Genomic DNA, 21621 nt, shown 5'->3' with positions numbered 1-21621 from the left:
ACTTTATCCTAAAAACAACCCTGTGAGAAAGGCTAGGTAGAGATAAGGTGATTGACCCAAGGCTCTTCAGCTGGTTTCATGCCTAAGAGGGGATATGAACTTGAATGTCCCAAATAAGATGCCAATGCAAATTACAGGGTAGATATTTCAAAATTTGTCAGATTTTAGAAAATAACAACTTTGTTGATACTGTTAGTAGTCATGAGCAATTTTAACTAATAAACTTTCTTTAGGAAGCAGCTACAGAGTTTAGAAGCTCATATTTAGAAACAAATTACAGCTAAAGTCTTGAAATGTAGCAAGTTACCATTTATAAAGGCACTCCCTATGCACCCATTATTCATTTTTTTATTTTATTTTATTTTTATTCAGTGATTACATCTTACATTACATTATTCAAAAGAAATTAAAACTCATTCCCTTTAACTACTCCCCCTCCCCAATCTAAATGGTTTAAGCTACTGGCCTATGTACAAAACATACATTCACCCATATCCTTGGTGGCTATAAAATAAGTAAACCCAATTACTGGAAAAGGAGTGAAATTATTCCCTAAATTACAACTGTAAAGCAACATTGTTATGATTTAATAATTTTAACAGAGAAATAATTATCAGCAACTCCTTACTCTTAACTAGTTATTTCTATGCCCATGCTACCACCCTTGGATCACATTTTTGCTGCTGCTCTTGTAAAGTTAATAGGACTTTTTTTTTCAGATAGGAGAAGAATTTAAGATCTTCAAAATCTATTAAGGTTACAGGAGAGTTAGGGGCTGAGCAGACAGCCCTTTTAAGCCACTGTCCAGGCAGCTTCAGAGTGCAGCATTTAGATGCCACACATCACAAAGCAGCCCTGAAGCTGCCTAGAAATGGGATGGTGCCCAGATGTGGGCAGCTTCAAGGTGTTATGGCGGTGCATCATTTACACTTCGCACGCCGCTGGAGCAGATTCAAACCACCATGGGGCCACAGTGCAGCACAAATATGTGCATTTCTGCCAGTCAAAAAAGGAGCAGATCTTTGCCACTCCTTTCTCAGCCGGCTTCAAGGTGGATTGGGGCCATGGCCTGCCCATCTATTTCCCCCCTTGATGGTGGGAAATGCATGCTGGCCCAGATAATTCAGCATCTCTCCAAGACTTTGAAACCTCTACCACTATACAGTACCTGTGTGATCCTGCAGCTGTTGGAGTGGGAACTATTCCACTGAGGAAAAATGCACCCTATTTTTCTCATTTCTTAGTACGAAAAATACTAAAGAAATGAATAGAGAAAATATTCACTCACTTTGGAGAGTATCACACAGGAGGTTCACCATGTGTAAATCACCATTAAATTGTCAGAAATCATGCAAAATCAGTTATCGGTGTTCACACTGTCATGCACTTCTCCCATCAGTAAATTGTAGTGGAGGCATTGTCACTCACTTGTCCCATCAGTAAAGCATCCTTGGAAATAATAGGATCTTCTGTTATTGCCAAATGGCGGCTCCAAGGAAGCCTTACTGATGGGATGAGTGAGCAACCACCCCTCCACTATGATTTACTGACAGGAGAAGCGCATGGTGGTGTGAATGGTGATTGCAGATTTTGCACGATTTCTGACTATTTAAGGGCGTTTTAAACATGCTAAACCTCCCATGTGATATTCTCCTTTGATTCTTTTATCTAATTTAAAGTTGCAAACCATGCAGTCTGGTCATATCTGAGTTTTCTTTTGTAACTGTATGGAAAGGATTTCACTACCTTACTTTGAATTCATCACATGCTTTACACCTGTAAAATGTATTATATATTGACACAACTGTCAGGTTGATCATTTTAAATTGCTCACTAGAAGTTTAACATGTCTAATTATATTTTTATTCTTTATTCTTTATTGTCATCTTTTTACACCTATTGCTGCTTTGTGTAATACTTTTCTAAAAGAAATTTAAGCACATTTCAATCATTTCCTTTTGTTGTGAATTTTCAAAATGTCATTTAAAAACAGAAGACTGAAAAATGTTTGATGTAAATTAACACCAGTGATTCATCACACACACCCCACTTCTTTATTTTTCGTGTTTATTTATACAAGATTTTAAAAAAACCACCCAGAATTTATTACTACCTACTACAATGTCAATCTGGAAACAGAAAAGCATAATGGCAGGAGCAATTCCCTTATGAGGAAAGGGTTACAATGTCCATGGCTTTTTGAAAAAAAGCAAGTAAGTGGGTGACATGACAGAGATATATAAAATTATTTATAATTTGGAGGCAGCAGATAGGGAAACGTTTTTATCTCTTTTCTCTCATGACATCAGAACTCCAGATCATCCAATAAAGCTGAATGTTGGGTGATTTTAGACATATAAAAAGGTCCTTCTTTATGTAGCACATAATGAATCAATGGAATTCAGTAACACAGGATGTAGGGATTGGATGAGCTTTAAAAGAGATTAATCAAGAATAAATCTATAAAGGACTATTAACAGTGATAACATACATTATCTACAAGCATCAGAGGCAGTACCCAGCCATACCTCAGTTACCAAAATCTCTGATGAAAGAAGCTCCTTTTCATGACATCTTTTTTAAACATGCCAAGAACCCTCTTTTCCTTCTCTGTCGCCTGTCTAGTAGGAAGGTTTTTGTTAGCAGCATCAGCATTGGGAGAGGATGGCAAAGAAGGGCTGGAGAAACAGAAACTTTTGGTGTTGGGATAATCCAACAAAGGCTGAGCTAAGAAAGAATGGGATTCTGCTCTAGTTGATGTTACTGAAGCCTAAGGCAGAGTAAACAGCAGCTGTCTCTGGAATTCCTTCCTGAGCATGTGTGAATAGCAAAACAGAGGGAAAAGGGGGACACAAATACATCTGTCTCACCAGCTACCCCCAGCATATTTAAAAAGTATAGCTCTATATATTTAGCCACTAAAATGGAAATCAGAAGAGGGAGGATTGGTGAGAAAAAAAATGGCCTTCAATGTGTATTTGAAAGTTTCAAATGCTTTTTATTTTGAACCATTTTAAACTTTCCAAAAATGCATCCAAGTATCTACACTGGTTCTCTTTTTAATCTTCTACAAGTAAGTTCAGTCTGTCCATTATGTTTTGGGCAGGGCACACACTAAAGGAAAGGAAAAATAACAAAGATTTGCTTACCTGCCCTGTAGTCTCATCCTTTCCATATTGGAAACGAGTGACTGTACAGTTCAGTCAAGCAGCATCTGATCTCTGACAACTGGTATAGTGTGAAATGTTCTTTTCTTGAAATCAAGAAAACTTCTTCCCCCAGAGCTTACTATATGGCGAGACCATCATATAGGTATACAGTATTAGTTTTCCTTTTGACCATAGCAAGCTGTTGGCTGTGAGGATTCTGTACTATGATGTCATTTGCAGCCTTACCCCTTCCCACTCTGACTAGTATGTCACAATTGGTTTTAAAGTGTCAATGTCAGTATGTCAGAGACATGCTTATAATAGCTATGTCTGCAAATCTGGAATTGAAGCATGTAAGAAGTTGTGATATTGGGTCACCTTTAACATCCCAAGGCATGAGCAATACTGAGGAGTTTTAAAAAATCTTATCCCAAAATTCCATTTAAGAATTATATGATTTTGATTAAGAAACTTCTTAAAATGTGAAGTTGAAGGCTTTTATGTCTGGCATCCATAGTTTTTTGTGGGTTTTTTGGGCTATGTGGCCATGTTCTAGAAGAGTTTCTTCCTGACATTTTGCCAGCATCTGTGGCTGGCATCTTCTTCAAATCTTAACAAGTTATTTCAGATATGACTTCATAGCAGGGAGTTCAAACGAAGACAGGGTGATACAGGAGAGTGTGAAACTTCAAAAAGGGAAATCCAGTTGATATTTGAGCAAAGGCTAGGGGTGAATTCTTTGATTCAGAGAGAATACAGTCAGCCCTTCTTATACATGGATTTTTTAATACACGGATTCAAGCATCCACGGTTTGAAAATGTTCAAACGAAAGGATAAATTTCAAATATCAAACCTTGATTTTCCATTTTTTATAAGGGACACCATTTTGCTATGTCTCTATATTTAATGGGACTTGAGCATCCACAGATTTTGCTATCCATGGTGATTTCTGACCCAAACCCCAGCGTATAACAAGGGTCCACTGTATAATGAGATCCCACATTAATGTGTAAATGTCCCATATCCATGCGTTGTGGTAGTGATCCAAATTGTGACTGTCTTTGCTTGCTAGAAATTAAAATAAAGAAGTGATCTTTGTTTCTGCAATACATGTTGAATCAAGCATGTTGTTTCCCAGTCACCTCTTCACGAAAACTGAGAGACTGATTAGATGAATTGACATCTGGAGGTATTTGTCCAGCAGATCTTCTTCTCTTTTGCCATGAATGATTTAATCTCTATTTCCCCAACAATGTAATGCCTTCTCTCCCAGGCTATAGTTTTCAACCAACTCCACCTTCCCAGAGCTTGGGGATTTTTTTTAAAAAATTACAATACCTAGAATCCCCCAAACAGTACACAGCCCTTGGTCATGCTGGCTAGGATATTTTGGGAGGTTAAAAATGTAAATGTAAATGTATATTTTAAAAAATGTCACAAAATGGGACTTTGGCTGAGCAAAAATGCCCCTCTCCACCATTTAATGTTTGCTTGCACATTATATTAAAAAAGAAAAACATTTAAAGCAGTTTTTAGGTCCTCTTCTGAACAGATGATGTATTTTCTCTACTTGCTGGTGGCAACAATCATGCTCCCCACTGATTCTGGTCCACGCATTATATTCTACCCTGAATGCATCACAGTAAGGTCAGGAAGCACTGCCCTCACTCTGATTTGACTTTGTGATTATGTCCACAGTCAATGAATGAGCAATGCCTTCCTTCTTATTTGGTGTTGTGATTATGCCAAACTGCCCATGAGATTTTGTTGACAGACAATGTCTATTCACAAAACAGAATTGACAGCAATTCTTCCCCTTTTCACTGTACTGTCATGTGGACAGAACCTGGAAAAGTTAATGTGTGTATTGCAACTCCCAGAAACCTTGACCCAGCATGGCCACTGTGATTCTGAGAGATGTACTTCAAAAAAGGAATGTTTCCAAGCTCCACATATGGATTAAGAGAGAGAGAGAGGAAGAGAGATGGCACCTAGTATCAGTCCAGTGTGGATATGATCTCTTAATTTTCACTATAAGGACCATGAAAATGATTGCAAAAAGATGGTGAGGAGGAAGAGTCTTCATGAAACCTGTCACTCCCTTCTGACCTTCCAACTTAAAGATAAAATTCTGACGATTTTTGTTTCAGCCTTAAGTGAAATGATGGCTAAGCCACAAAGCTAAGCCACTTCAGCAAGGGTGTTATCAGAAAGATAAAACTGATAAAACCTCTTGGGTTCAATCTTCCAAAGCTATGTGTGCATCTAAACTTGAAACACACATGTAGCCAGAAGTACCTTTGAACTATCTACTACAGTTGCTTTTGAAGGTGTACAGATAAAGCCCCCTTTCCATATAAAATCTGTCTGCACACAGGAAAGTTCAAGAAAAGCTTCAAGGACACACTCATATATGTGTGCGATGTAGCACACTGAGGGTGATAGAAAGTAATAGTTACTTAAATATCTCAAAAGCTGGAAACCAGCCAGAGAAGCTGGTAGGAACATTAAGAGATAATGCTATAAAAGGCACTTAAGATGGATAGGGAAGCCTTTTTTTGTGCATTAATGTTCACTGTAGAAGACTGATTAATTGATAAGACAAGGACACACCCCGCTTTTCTTTAAGAAAGGTAAACAAGGTTCCCATGTCTTCTCTCACACAGATAATATAAGCCCTCATTTCATATATTAGGTCAGCATATTAGGTCAACACATGTCTTATTTTTCTCAGGAAATGAACAAGTCCTTTCAAAAGTGCAAAGATAAGTGTGTAATCATTCGCAGGCATAAGGCTAATAAATCATTAGGGCCGAGGACTACTAGATTAAAAACTGGAGCCTGTACTTTTAATGGTTGTGTAGAAGAGGGAATTTCAGCAATGATTTTTTTTTTCATGCAACTGAGCAACAAGTAACACCTGTTGAAATTCCATCCTCTACGCAATCATTGAAAACACAGGAGCCATCTGTACAAATGGTACATTACCCAAGAGAAATTGGCAAAAATATACAAAGGAGCTAGTAATATCTGCTGGAAATGTAGAAAACAAACCAATTCTTTTCCCATATGTGGTGGGGATGTAAAAACGTTTTAAAATAATTGGTTCAAAATAGGTAAATGGATGCAGAGAATTTTGGGATTTACAATAGGGGTGAGACTTGATAGATGTAGAAGATGAAAAGGAAAGAAAATATGGTGATTTAATTAGATACATGGTACCAGTGGTTAGAGTGATATTTGCTAGATATTGGAAAAAGGATAAATTACCAGATAGTGTGGAATGGATAGAGAAATTGTTGGAAATAGCTGAAATGGATAAATAAATTAATTTAATTAGGAAGAATACACTGGAGGCCTATTCCAATGGGGACATATATGGGGACCTTTTATAGACTATGGTTCAAAACACATGCAGAAATAACCCAGTTTGAGACCGCTTTAAATGTCCTAGCTCAGTACCAGGGAATCCTTGAGTTTATTGTGGGAGCAGAGCTCTCTGACAGAGAAGGCTTAAACGTCTCACAAAACACAGTTCCCAGAATTCCCTAGCATTGAGTCAGGGTGGTTAAAGCGGTATCAAACTGGATTGTTTCTGCAGTCGGGATATGTCTGTAAGTTTCTGTATCTTTCTTTCTTTCTTTCTTTCTTTCTTTCTTTCTTTCTTTGTTGTGTGCTTAAAGTTTTAGAATGTCGTAGTCTTATATTTTATAATATCAATAAACATTATCCAGCTTTCACTATGGCAATCCTATTAGAACCAGGGAAGATTCACTCATTATCTCAAAGAAGAGTTGTTGGCTAACATATATAATGTCCCTAAAATTGGTTTCCTTATCAGAATACTAAATAACCAATGTTAAGGTAGAAATAATGGGATCTACATAAGTACAGCCTTCAATTACTGATAAATTGATGGGGGAAAATGCTGAAGACTTTCAAATTAAAAAGAATGGTAAAACATATGACAGAAATATTGGACGCTCAAAATTATTTAAAGAAAGATCACTTGAGATATCAAAAGCAAGGGGATAAATTTGCATATTGACAAAAGTCTTCCACAGATAATTAATTCTGTCTAAGAGAGGACGAGGCAATACAAATTAAAGGAAAACACATTACTTACCACTAGATGGCAGTGTGCATATTTTAGTTAAATAGCACATATGTGTGCCTTTACATATTAACTCTTATATTAGCATTGCATCAGCTTAACACATATTGTGATTTATGGATTTCCAATGTCCCCTTAAGAAATAAGGGTATTCGGTTTTTTTAGCATCACTAAATAGAAAATTATGAACTGAAAGGGGGAAAGTGTTTAAACAGAAAATATAATAATTATTTTTGCAACTTACACTTAGGTATGAGACATACATTTATCCCATTTCTAATGTGTTGCATTACTGAATTTCAAAAAGGCAAGCACATGTTACAAAACAGAAGGCCTCCAGGTAATACTCATGACAGGCCTAAACTTCATAAAATAACAAAGATGGCATGTTAAAGAAAAAAGCATTTATTACAGTATGATTTTTCACATATTACAATGGATGCATAGATGCATAGAATTTTATGTTGATTACAAATCTCACAGAGAAACACTGTCTGATCAATAAGAGAAGGTGTGAACCCTCATATAGAATATGATCAGGCAGAGATTCTATTTAGGAGGTAAGAAAAGGTCCTTGAGCTGGTTGGCTGAAGGCCATTGGTAGCTAGGTAACAGATGATCTGAAAACTGAACCAGTTGGCTGGAGACACAGAATCCAGAGCAGGAAAAGATCAAACACTCCAGTTTGTGAGATCTCACTGGAAGAAACATGGAATTGATGACTAAAGAGAGCAAGACGCTGTACTGTGACATTGTGGTAAAGGTTCAAATCTGTAGAGCACAATTCCAGAGGGTTTTAACCAAAAGAGTACTTTAAACAGAGGTGAGAAAAACATGAGTACCAGTTTTTGAATCATCTAGAAGCAACTGAAAGAGCTCAAGAACAGGAGATGTACAGTGTCTTTCCCAATTTGTGAATACTGTATATACTCATGTATACTGTAGGTCTAGAAATATTAGGCAAAAAAATTAATCCAAAAATACCTGGGCCACTTATTTATAGGTCAACGTAAGTAAAGTTACCCTTCTCTTACGTGGGGGATCCATTCCAGACTCCCCCTGCGTAAGGGGAATTCCACGTATGCTTGAGCCCCATTAAGCGCGCCATTACATCTTCTGGGGTGCACCAAGGCTTCTTCTGGTACGGCTTTCAGCGTATGCTGTACTGTACTTTAACTCTTATAAAAAAGGAACCATCCCTTAGTGAAAGGCAGGAGCATAATCTATCTTGGAAGCACTGACCCACTTCTGCTGTCTCATCCATCCAGCCTTTAGTGTGAGTACAAACAGTTATGCCTGCTGGAATTTTGGAAGTTCTTTGGCATTGCTTTCCTTTCCTTCATCCTTTAGATCCTTTGTTACATGCACCTAAGGAAGGAGCCCTGGTGACGCAGTTGTTAAATGCTGGTACTGCAGCCACAGCTTTGTAAGTTTGATCCTAGAGGAGGGCTCCAAGGTCCACTAAGCCTTCCATCCTTTTGTAGGTTGGTAAAATGAGTACCCAGCCTGTTGGGAGCAATTGGCTTACATTGTAAACCACTTAGGGAATGCTAGTTCACTGATAAGCAGTATAGAAATGTACTTGCTATTGCTATATCATATCAAAATACATAATTTTGGTCCCCAAACCAGCCCTCAACTTATACATGAGGATGATTTATAGTATATACAATAATTGTCTGAAGAGAATCTGGTCTAAAAGAAATACTATTGAGAACTTATATTGTTGGAGAAGACTGTCTTACCTATTAGGAACTGTCACTTATATTTAAACTAGGAACTATTTACATAATCTCATTCAATCATTTGAAAACAATGTTTAACTCCTTTAGGTAAAAATAAATAAATTAATAAACAGCTTTACAGGTTGAGTCTCCCTTATCCTGAATTCTAAAATTTGAAATACTCCAAAAACCAAAACTTTTTCCTGGGTGGCTGAGATAGTGATTGATACTTTTGCTTTCTTATGGTTCACTGTACACAAATGTTGCTTCATGCACAAAATTATTAAAAATATTGTATAAAATTATCTTCAGGCTATGTGTATAAGGTGTACATCAAACATACATGAATTTTGTGTTTAAATTTGGGTTGCATCTCAAAGATATCTTATTATGTACATGCAGGCTGAGTCTCCTTTATCTGGAATTATGAAATATGAAATATTCCAAATTTGAAAATTGCCCACATTGTTGGTTGAAACAGTAACACCTTTGCTTTCTAATGGCTCAATGTACACAAAACTTTGTTTCATGCACAAAAGTATATGAAATATTACATATTAAATTACCTCCAAGCTATGTGTATAAGATGTCTACAAAATGTAAATAAATTTTATGTTTAGACTTGGGTCCCATGTCCAAGATATCTCATTATATACACATAGGTATTTTGTTCATTTTGTAAGCAGGGATCTAGTAATGGTACCGATCTTATGCTCACATCACAGGAACAAAGCTACTGGATTTCTCTCATGCATGGAAGTTTATTGTGGTAGCAGTAGATAAAGGTTTTGTGACTGATGCTCAGATCCCTAACTGTGGTGTCTATTTTATTTTACATGACATTTATTTTATTATCCACAGACTTAAACCTCAGTGATATAAAAAGTGAATGCAGATAGAATAGTCATGTTGTTCTTTACACGTTTGCTTGAAAGTAACAAGATGAAATCTCTTATATTGTATGCCATGGGCAGATTTACTTGTATCTATTTTATTGTTTGTATGTACAGCAAATCTGCAAATCTACAGCGCTATATAAATAAAGCATAATAATAATAATAATAATAACAAATCCTGTTGTTAGTCCCAACTAGAGTAGACCCATTAAATAGATTGAATTTACATATATGTAGACTCACTATTCAACAATTGTTTCAAAGCATTAATCTAGTTAGGAATAAGCAATAGGATGTATGTCACAGTCTTTAAAATCAATTATATGTCTGTCTAAATATGGTTAGGACTTATTATTTGACTATCACATAATCTGTATTTGAGCTTGTATCATTTCTAGTTACCTAGATATGTTCTTTTAAGTCAGATACATTTTATGGGTTGATATTCTACTCATCCCCATTCACTGACTAATACTAAAATCCAGTTTTTATTGCCACAGTTAACACCTAAGCAAAACTGTATGCTGTATCATCAAATGTGTTGGATGATACTAGCAGGCTATAGAAAAGAGGAACAGCTTAGGTTAACACAAAAATATCTTAGCCATCAGCAATTATAGGAAAGAATATAAATTAGATAAAATATTTTGTGAAAATGACATTTATATATTTATAGCCTGATGGAACTCAGCAGAAACAATTTTAGATTGTTTATATATAAAACCTCTAGGTGGAGTAAGAGTCTACATACTTAGTATTTGTTTGAAAGCATTTTTTAAAAATCTTACAGGATTTCAAAATGATTTACAAATCTAAAATAAAAACATTTTAATGGAAGAGCAGAAAATGTTAGATTATGGACTGATAAATAAAGACATAGGAGTTGAAACAAACGAAAAAAGAAAATACTCTGAGGACAGGATGGCACTAATCTGCTTTAGCAAAAATTTCAAACAGGTAATAAAACATCTTCACAGAGTCACTTCAACTTGTGTTTCTCTGACCCCAATGAGAATTTTAGGGTACTGCAGGAATAAAGCTGCCCCAAAGCTGCAGCTGTGTTTGTGGGCATATATCTGCTTTGGATCCTATACTGGGGGAAATGCAGGATAGAAAATCAATCAGAGATCAAGCAAGGGTATTTCAAAATATCTCAAAACCCAGAGTCAGACCTCACATGTTCATAGGAGGCAGAAGGTTTATTTTGAAAACCTCTCTGCCTTCTGTTTATAAAAAATGTAATCAACACAAATGCAACAGATTTGTTGGGACAATTTTAGTTCCAGGCATTTTTGTCTTTTTTAAAAAACGTTATATGGCAGTAACTTAAACCTGCAAACATAGTTCACTACTCTTCAGGAGACAGTGTCATAAAATATTTAGCTTTGTAGGTCTAGTTCTTTAGGAATTGTGCAACAAAGTCTGATTTTGAGGGACTAAAAAATCCTGTCTTCCTTATTATGGCTGTCAGGGTGTTTTAAACTAAGCATGAAGATAAACAACATTTTATGGATGTTCTCCATGGCAATGTTATTGTACAAACACGTCACAGGTTAGCCAGTCTATTCCACTGTTGAATAGGTCTTACAGTAATGTTTGAGTGGAGTATATTTTCTTGTCATTTGAATCCACTGGTTTATGTTATACAGTTGGTCCTCGGTATCCATGGACTTGCCATCCATGGATCTGAGCATCTTCAGATGGTAAGCCCACATTGTCTCCAATGGCAGTGCATGCCCATGGCCATGCCACCATTAGGGACATCCCCCATTGTCCTGTGGTGGTGTGTGCATGCAGTCGTGCCACCATTAAGTTTTGTTGTCCCCACTGGTGACGCAGCCACATGTATGTGCCACCATGGGACAACGGGGGCTGTCCCTAATGGCGGAATGGCCATGGGCACATGCTGCCATGGGGGACAATGTGCACTTGAACATCCACGGATTTTGGTATCTACCGGGGGGGGGGGGAAGGCAGAACGAATCCCCCACTAATCCCAAAACCTGACTGTAGTCTGTGAAATGTATCAACAGAAGGGCAATCCAAGATGATCTAAAGTCTGGAAACCAAGCGCCATTAGTGTATGGACCTGGTTATGTTTACTTTGGAGTAGAGAAGACTGAAAGACAATATACTCATCTTTAAGTATCTGAATGGGTATCATGTAGAAGATGGTGTGAACTTGTTTTCTGTTGCTCCAGAGGCTAACACAGGGATGAAAAATTAATTATGAGTTCAATGTGACTTATCCCCAGCTAGGTGTGTATACAATAAAACTAATGAGCTTACTTCTGAACAGATACACACAAAATTAAAGCCTTAGACCTGAACAGACAGGCCAAAATAAAGCTGCTTTGGGTCACTTTGGAGGTATGCTGTTTAAATGATGCATGCCTCCTAAGAGGCCGGAAGCCACGCCAAAGCCACGCTTCAGTCCTAAGGACTGGCCACAGCTTTGGTGCAGCTTCTGGACTCTTAAAATGCATTGTCATTTAAACAGCATACGTCCAGAGTGACCCGAAGCAGCTTTATTTTGGGCTACCTGTTCAGGCCCTTAGTTTCCCAGTTACAGTATTTGCATTCTTTATGGCAGTGCTACTCAAAATGGTGGACCATGGACAAGTACCAGTCTACAGGGTATCACCTGTTGGTCCCTGGAAAGTTTTCAGGAAAGAATGAAATAATTATACCCAATAAGCACAAATATTATACTGGCCCCTGGCATGCTGAGTACCAGGTAACTACATAAGGTAGCTTTACAAGGATGTATTAAATGGACAGCAATGGGTCACTTTGAATCAGATAACTACACAGTGCTCTGGTGAGAAAAGGAAAAGACACAAAGAAATGGGGTGGCTTTCATACTAAGGAGAGATGTAACAAAAACAGTCCACGGATACTACACAAAGTCAGAAAGCATCATGTCAGTAAGGCTTCAGGGAAAACATAAATATTACAATAATCCAAGTATATGAGACAACCACAGAAGCAAAGGAAGAAGAAATTGAGAGATTCTATGAAGGATTCCAGGAAGAAATTGACAACACACCAACACAGGATCTCAAGCTAATCATAGGCAAATGGAATGTTAAAATAGGCAGTAAAGAAGAAAAAGAAACCTGTAGGAAGATTCGGACTAGGTATAAGAAAAGAAGCAGGAGACAGTCTGACAGAATTTTGTAAGACCTATTCATTGCAAATATCTTTTTCATACAACAAGAGAGGATACTATACACCAAATGGTCAATATAAAAATCAGATAGACTATATAACTGGAAACAGAAAGTGGATAAGCTCTATTTCAGCTGACAAAACAAGGTTGGGTGTAGACTATGGTACAGATCATAAACTAGTTAAAAATTAGAGTAAAGCAGCAGAAAAATACAAAACCAGTCATCATACCCAATTATGATCTGAAATATATTGCAACAGAACTTACTGACAATGTAAGAAACAGATTTGCACTATTAAGCATAATCGACTGGAAACCAGAAGAACTATGGACAGAAGCCAAGGACATTATTATTATTATTATTATTATTATTATTATTATTATTATTATTAACCTTTATTTATGTAGCGCTGTAAATTTACACAGCGCTGTACATACAATCTTTTAGTTAGACGGTTCCCTGCCCTCAGGCTTACAATCTAAGAAGACACGACACAAAAGGAGAAGGGAGTGGTGGTGGGGAATGGGATCAGGTCCAGCAGTTCTTCTCCACCTCCGAGGCCTGGACCAAGGCAGATGGACTGGAGGAAGGGCTTGGCTTCTTAATGGATGGTTAAAAAGGAGGCTTCGTGGGTCAGAGAGGGGCTCGCCTCTGGGAAAACTTCTCTAAACAATATAGTCTTTAACTCAGTTTTGAAACTGGGTAGAGAAGTGATGAGGTGTGCATGTAGGGGAAGAAGGTTCCAGGAGTAAGGGGTAGCAAGCGAGAAAGGACGAATTCGTGAGGGGGCAGTGGTAGTCCTACACTGTGACAGGAGACCTTGACTACCAGAGCGGAGGGTGTGAGCAGGAATGTAAGAAGAAAGAAGGTCAGATAAGTAAGGAGGGGCCAATCCATGGAGGGTTTTGAAAGTCAATAACAAAAGCTTGTACCGGATGCGGAAGGGGAAGGGGAGCCAATGAAGGGAGGATAAAAGAGGAGAAACATGGTCAAAGCGGCGAGCGGATGTGACAATACGGGCAGCTGAATACTGGACAGAGATTAAAAGATGGAGGTGTGAAAGAGGAAGCCCTGTCAGAAGGAGGTTACAATAATCTAGTCGCGAAACCACTAGGGCATGGACCAGAGTCTTGGCAGTAGAGGCTGAGAGGAATGGACGGATCTTGGCAATGTTGTGGAGAAAGAATCTACAGGCCTTGGCGGTGGCCTGGATCTGGGGAATAAATGACAGAGAAGAATCAAAAATGAAGCCAAGACTGTGGGCTTGATGAACCGGTTGGATAGAAGTGTCGTCGACAGAAACAGAAAAGGAATAATGAAGGGTGGGTTTAGGTGGAAAGACAAGAAGCTCAGTCTTAGACATATTGAGCTTCAAGCACTAAAGCCACATCCACTGAGAGATGGCAGTCAGCCAAGAAGAAACTTGCTGTTCAAGCCCCGTCGAAAGGTCAGGGGTGGAGAGATACAGCTGAGTGTCGTCGGCATACAGATGATAGGAGAAACCAAAAGAACTGATGAGTTTACCTAGGGACAGTGTGTATAGAGAGAACAGAAGGGGATCCAATAATTCTCCTTATTGAGGGAGAATGCAGAAATACAGTATCAGTGGCTAAAAAGAAAGGGAACAGAAGAAATGCTTCAAGCAGTAAAGCAAAGAGTAGAAGCATAACAAAAGGGAGATACGAACAAAACCGGAACAATGAATGTTATTTGTACAGTAACTAGTGCACAAAGATAAAGAGCACTGCTATAATAACCAGTGGAGAGAAATAGAAGACAACATCAAAAAAGGAAGAAGGAGAGACCTTTTCCACAAGATCTGAGAACTCAAAGGAAAGTTCAGACCAAGAGTTGGGATGCTCTATGATCAGAAGAAGAACATACTACAAGATAAAGAAGAAATAAAAATATGATGGGTGCAATACACAGAAAAGCTATATAAATGAGATGGAAAAATGAATGATACATGGACTGAAGAACCATACTAAGATGAACCCCAAATACTAGAAAGCGAGGTTGAGGAAGACTAAATCACCAGGAAGAGACAATATCCCAATTTAACTGCTACAATACACAGAGAGAATCAAGTCTAGTGTTAACTGAAATATGCAAATACGGAAAACACAATAGTGGCCTATCGAGTGCAAATGATCAATATACATTCCCAGTATACAACCACACACACATACACAAAGGAGGGGAGATACAAAACACTGCAGCAACCATAGGACCATACCATTAATATCCCACAGAAACAAAATTATGTTCAAAATTATGCAGCACAGACTCTAACCATATATGGAGAAAGAAATCCCAGAGGTTTAATTTTAATTTACAGATGTGAATTGTGCATTAGACAGGATGGAATATATGGCTAACATAAAGTGACCGGCAGAAGAGAAAAAGGGCCAAAGGCTTGTAAGAAACTGAAGCAGACTAGTCTAGATGCCTCTGAAGTCTGACTGTTTGAATTGAACAGAACTGTATGAGGAAGAGAAGCTTTAGTGTGCAGGGCTGGCATGGAAGTTAACAAGGTCACTTTGGTGGTTAATATAGCACCATTCCATTCCTTATCAAAACAGTTGCATTGTTCTGGAGAGGAGGCAGAGGAAGAAGTCTTTCATTCAAAGAAAACAGAAGAGAAGAACAACAATGAAACCCCCAAGGTGCCAAATTAAAAACTAACAGGGATAGGAACTCCCAGTTTGTCTGCTCTAATTAAATCCTATATTAGAATAATTGCCCCAGCTTTAAATCCAAAACTGCCAAATGTTTATTCTAATCTAGGGAAATCAGCTTTTTTGCTTTTTTATAGTCAACATGGCAGAATAATAATGAAACACACTAAATAAAGCCCACCAAGGATGATGGTTGTTTTCCAGCTGTACAGTGATGTTTAATTGCATAATGGAGTTTTGATTGCAGTATGTTGCCCTTTTCTGCCTCTATTGTTGCAGCCCAGTATCTATGACCCTAAGATTGCATCTTACAATTAGACATCTTTTGATAAGTGCTACAAAATAAAAACACACACACACACACACAAGCCACATTTTAATATTTCACACTGAGGAAGACTGAACTAAGTTGACGAAACCCAAAATTCTGAGCAGCACAAAGCACTTTCAACAGTCACTACTGGCCACTTAGGGGCTCCCCCATTTTAATCTCAAATCTGTGTTTGCTGTTATCTCAATACCTGAAGGAAAGGATTCTCACAGCTCTCTACTGAAGCTTCTAACGAATGTTTCCATGGCATCTGTTTGTTTGCTTCCTTTTTTCCACCCGCAAGCCCATAGATCATGGCCATGATTCATCGTCAAGTTGAAATACTGCTGTAAAATTATTCTGTTCCTGATCACCAAGGCTGTATATATATTGTTACAGTTGAAATTTATTTATTCACACACACACACACACACACACATGATAGTGTACATTGTTCCTTGCATAAAGCATACAGGTCCTTGCTCTCAAGGAGACTGTAGTCTAAATCAGAAAGTGCTGGAAATAACAGAGGGAAGAGGGCATGAACAGGAGGAAGTAGGGTTGCCAGAATGAAAACAGGAGAGCACTCCAGTAACTTTCATGCTTGTGTAGGACTTTCAGCAGGTATTGCTTGACTCACAAGCAGATAATGCCTGCTGAAATTCCCTCTTCTATGCAACTATTCAAAGGTACAGGAGTCCACTCCAGTTTTTACTTTGGCAACCTAGGAGGAACAGACAGATGCAGCAGATTATGAAAGAAGTTTAAATAAAATGATTTGTTTCTTTTTCCTTCTTTTTTTGGTAATGCAAGGAAAGCACCTATATTTGCCAGAGCCTAGAACTTCACTGTGTTCTATTATAGTTTTGGTGATAGAATTAGAGGAATATTACAAAGTGAACTTTAGGAATAAGAAGGAAAAACAGATCTCCCTGCACCTAATCAAACACTCCAACTATTACTCTACACTGGCTCTCAGTGTGTTCTGGATACAAAAATGGTTTTGCAAATAAACAATACAGTGATAAGGACAATACAAAGGAAGACAGTGAAGAAACATGACTAAGGGGTCATATGAAGACGATTAGTTGAGAGTATCATCTAAGTAGCCAGCTCTGCAAGAGATACTAGGTGGAAGGAAAACAATGCAGAGAAAGTGAAGGAAGGAAAGGGCGAGGGCAGAGAGAGTGAGCCAGGCAGGCAGTAGAACTTTGAAACATTACTCTGGACTACCAGAATCCCCCAGCTAGCATGGTCAGCTGGAGTCCAAACAATTAGTATTTCCAACCTCTGGTAGGCATATCAAGGCAACTTCCATTTTACTATGGAAGGAGAAGGTGCAATGGTCAGAAAATGAAGGGAACAGAAGCAGATGAGTAGGCATTATTTAAAGCAGGGGTTCCCAACCTATGTTCCAAGGAGCTCTTAGGGCTCCACGTGCACTTCCCAGGTGCTCTGTGGCTGCTCCAGGACAATGAAAGAAATAAAAATCGAATGAAATTAAAGAATAAGAATATATTCTTATATATACTCCTATACACCATTAACTTGTAAGACATAGGTTAGGCCTCTTAGGGGCTCCGCCATAGAAATAAGGGCTCAGTGAGCCAAAAGGGTTGGGAACCCCTGATTTTAAGGACACATGTGATTTGGGTTTGTTGCAATGGTTGTTAAGTACAGTGCTGTAGTAGTATTGCTTGGTGAAATAATTAGCAGATAAGAGACTCTAATAGGTTTCATTTGTTAGTGTGATTTCTGAAGTGCATACTTCTGAAGAAATGCTGTTGTGGAAGAGAAATTAGGGGTAGGGAATGCATATTCTCTAATTAATGTCTAATTTGGTCCTATAGGCACTAATGGTCATGGAAGAACACAGAGAGAAGCGTGGTGGGGCCTGTAGAGTTTGCAAAACTGAAAGCAGGAAGGAAGGAAAGGGGAGGAGGGAAGGTTGACATGGAGGAGGAGTATCAAAACTTTATTTATGGCTGTGAATAAAGCAGTTAGTCCAAAGGCACAAGCCAAAGAGCACTATTAAGGCAAGGAAGCAATAATAGTGTGTTAAGTGAGATTTTCACCATTAAAAGTAATTAAAATGATGGGAAAGTACAGCGCCCAGAAATCCTTTGTTTCTTGGCTGCCAAAGGGATAATGAAGACAAGCGTGCTCCTTAGACCAGACGTGGGCAAAGAGCAGCCTCCCAGATATTGCAACACTCAGCACCCTGGACAGTGGTGATGCCTTTACACCAAAGGAGCACAACAGAAATGGGATGTAAATAGGCACAGAAAAGGACTGGAAATGGCCATAGTGGCTGGAGAATTGTGGGTGTTTATTCAAAAAGTAACTTTTCCAAGCTCTGGGTTTACACTTGCTGTACATAAAGCAGATCACATCTACTTAGAAATGTGATTATCTGTCATCAACATGAAAGGCAAAAACAAAAACAAACAAACAAACAAACAAACAAAAACCAACCAAAAAAAACCAAGTCAAGTATCCCATACACTAATAAATGATAAGGTATGAGAAGTTTATATAGAGTCTCAGTTATCAGAAAGTCCACAAATCTTACCTGGGAAACCAAGGCAATAAGACGACATATTTCCAGTGAGGGCTATAAATACAAGTTGAGTCTTCCTTATCGGAATGCGAAAATCCAAAACCTTTTTCATGGGTAAGATAGAGGTCCAAAGCACACCACAGAAATAATCCATTTTGAGACTGCTTTAACTGCCCTGGCTCAGTGCTAGCGAATCCAGGAAATTGTAGTTTATTGTGGCACCAGAGCTCTATGGCACAGAAGGAAAAATGTCTCAGAAAACTACAGTTCCCAGAATTCCTTAGCACTGAGCCAGGGCAGTTAAATCATTCTCAAATCGGATTATTTCTGCAATGTGTTTTGGACCAGTGATACACTATCAGTGTACACACACTTTTTTCATACATTGAAAGTGTATACACACTTTCTTTCATGCAGAAAATTATAAAAAGTATTATGTATAAAATTAGCTACAAGCTATGTGTATAATTTGTGTATGAAACATAAATGAATTTACTATTTAGATTTGGGTACTATCTCCAAAATACCTCATTATATGTGTATGTGTGTGTGTGTGTGTGTGTGTATGTTTGTGCAAATATTTCAAAATATAAAAAAATCCAAAATTTGAAATACTTCTGGTCTCAAGCATTTCAGATACGGAAGACTCAAACTGTATATCATTAAGAGTCAACGTGTGAACATAACCAAGACTAGCTACCAGATGTCACTGATGCCATGCAGCTACTTCAGGCCTCATTCCAAAACATGTAAAATATCTGCTGACAATTCAAAACACATGCAGCATCCTTAGGGATGGCTTATATTTTTAGGTATTTACAACTTAAATGTCACTAATTTGTTTGCCATTCTAACAGTGGTATTTTTAAAGGCAAAATCTGTATCTGCTGTTATAGCATATGAAAATAAGTTCCACCCAGCTGCACAACATAATCTTAGAGGTAAAATGAACAAATCTAATAGTGTTAAAAAGCAACATCTCATAATCTTGATAAGAGAAAAGTGGATAGAAAAATTACTTCTCAGAAGACTTACTTAAAAAGAAAAAAAAAATCCTCCCCAACCCCATCTGCATGTAAACATTTAACTTTTAAGTATAATCAGCATTAGTGGGATAGCATGCTCTTTTGGAGAGCCAGGTGTTCTTGTTAACTTTTCCTTGATGTGCATTAAAGTAAATTCCTATTTGCATTTCAACTGTGAGCACACATAACTCAACAACAGAAAAGTAACGATGGCAATTTAACCAAATTAACTGCTGGCATACTTACAGTTGCATTTCTTCTGTACAAATCTAAGCTTGCATGCTGTTCTGTAAGTGGACAGACGGATGCCATCCAGATCTTGAGCCCCTAATAACAGAAAGATATGTACAGTACATGTTGTGATAACTTGCAGTTTCAGTATGCAGCTCATGAACAACCAAGTATACAAACAACTGGACCTTCTCAAAGTTGTCTCTTCTAACTACAGAAAAAAGGGCAGACTCCAAACACAAACATGGGCCCAAAACACACTGCAGAAATAATCCAGTTTAAGACTGCTTTAGCTGACCTGGTTCAATGCTAGGGAATTTTGGGAACTGTAGTTTTGTGAGACATTTTGCCTTCTTTCCAGAGAGCTCTGGTGCCACAATAAACTATAGTTCCCAGGATTCCCTAGCACTAACAATAAAAGTGGTCTCAACTGGATTATTTCTGCAGTGTATTTTGGGCCACAGTCTGATAAAGGGAAAAAATCAATCTTCATTTTCAGCCACGTTAAAAAACAATCTGATCATGTGACACATTTTTTTAAAGAAAGTACAATGACTGAGCTCCTATACCAAGGAAAACTCTCATTTTAATATTGGTTCGGTGAAGGCAAATTCCATTGACAGGCTCCTTTCTCATTAAAAAAAAGTCTTATTATGGTAACCCTCCCCTTAACCATATTGCCCCACATTACAGCCCACTTATTCAGGAAAGGAAGAACTTCTAAGAGAAAAATAAATATATCCATCTGATCAGTCAGTTCACAATCATGTTTAAGAGTTGCATCTAATGATGCACTGACAGGAGCGAGTCTGTGGAAGCTGATTTCACCATGCCTTCCTTCCCCTTATCCATCCTATATAACCCCCATATAAGCATTTTCTAAAAGTCAGGTGATGCCACTGAAAGTGAGAGGATATGGTTAAGTAAAGGTTCTCGAAAATCAGGACAAGCACTTTTCTGCCTATGGCTTTCAGCCAATTTGAGGGAATTTCCTACCTCAGACCCCACAGAGAGATACAAATACATGCTTGTCTCAGAGATTATATTTCATCTCCTTATCTGCATGAAGGCTAGGCATTGTCTGGTACTTTAAACAAATTGTTTAACATTTACAAGAGTAACTTTTGCACAAATTCCAAGAGCTTTTTTTTTTTGGCACAAATTCTATAGCTACCGCCTTGTCCTGTACACGTTTACCAATTAGAAACATGATGTGTTATTAATGTATTTTCCCTCTACCGTGCAGTTCAGCATTTGTTGTATATGCTTTGCTTCAAATTGGGGGAAAGCAGTAGATTTCTGCAGAGTCATGGTGTGCAATTTATGAAAAACATGATCCTTCAATCCCCTAATTCCTTGTTTCATCAAGCTTGAGGTAAGAACACTTGTGAATAGGGTTGCCATAAATCAGGACCTCCAAACCGGGACAAATTTAGGACAAATGTAGGACACAATTTTCAAATGTAGGACACATTTTTAAAAAATGGAGGACACACAAAAATTGATGATTTTTAAAAAATGTTAATATAAATGCATGTTTCTTAGGTGTTATCAAAATGGAGGACATTTGGCATTATTTCTAGACAGATGGCAGAAATGTACTTCCCTTTCTGGCCACCCCCCCCCCCCCACCCCAATTCCAAAAGACACACAACAGCACATTTGGGCATTTGACATGGCTTCAAAGAGGAGGAAGAGGAGGAAGAAGAAGAGGAAGAAGAGGAGGAGGAAGAAGAGGAAGAAGAAGAGGAGGAGGAAGA

The 21621-nt window shown here is 38.0% G+C and overlaps 1 protein-coding gene across 16 annotated transcripts in view; it reads right to left on the bottom strand.

Moving 5' to 3' along the window:
• DTNA (dystrobrevin alpha) overlaps positions 1–21621 on the bottom strand; it is a 293386-nt gene that overhangs the window by 93483 nt on the left and 178282 nt on the right. For all 16 annotated transcript variants that reach the window (XM_089517250.1, XM_089517254.1, XM_089517253.1 and 13 more), the window contains one exon: positions 19877–19957. In XM_089517250.1, coding sequence (XP_089373376.1) covers positions 19877–19957 — 81 coding nt within the window. The remainder of the gene's footprint in view (positions 1–19876; positions 19958–21621) is intronic.

The sequence above is a fragment of the Sceloporus occidentalis genome, unplaced genomic scaffold (genome assembly GCF_023333645.1).
Source record: "Sceloporus occidentalis isolate IW3139 unplaced genomic scaffold, rSceOcc1.0.p SCAF_3, whole genome shotgun sequence".
Taxonomy (NCBI): domain Eukaryota; kingdom Metazoa; phylum Chordata; class Lepidosauria; order Squamata; family Phrynosomatidae; genus Sceloporus; species Sceloporus occidentalis.
Note: the sequence above shows the minus strand (reverse complement) of the source record. Positions and strands in the feature narration are given on the sequence as shown.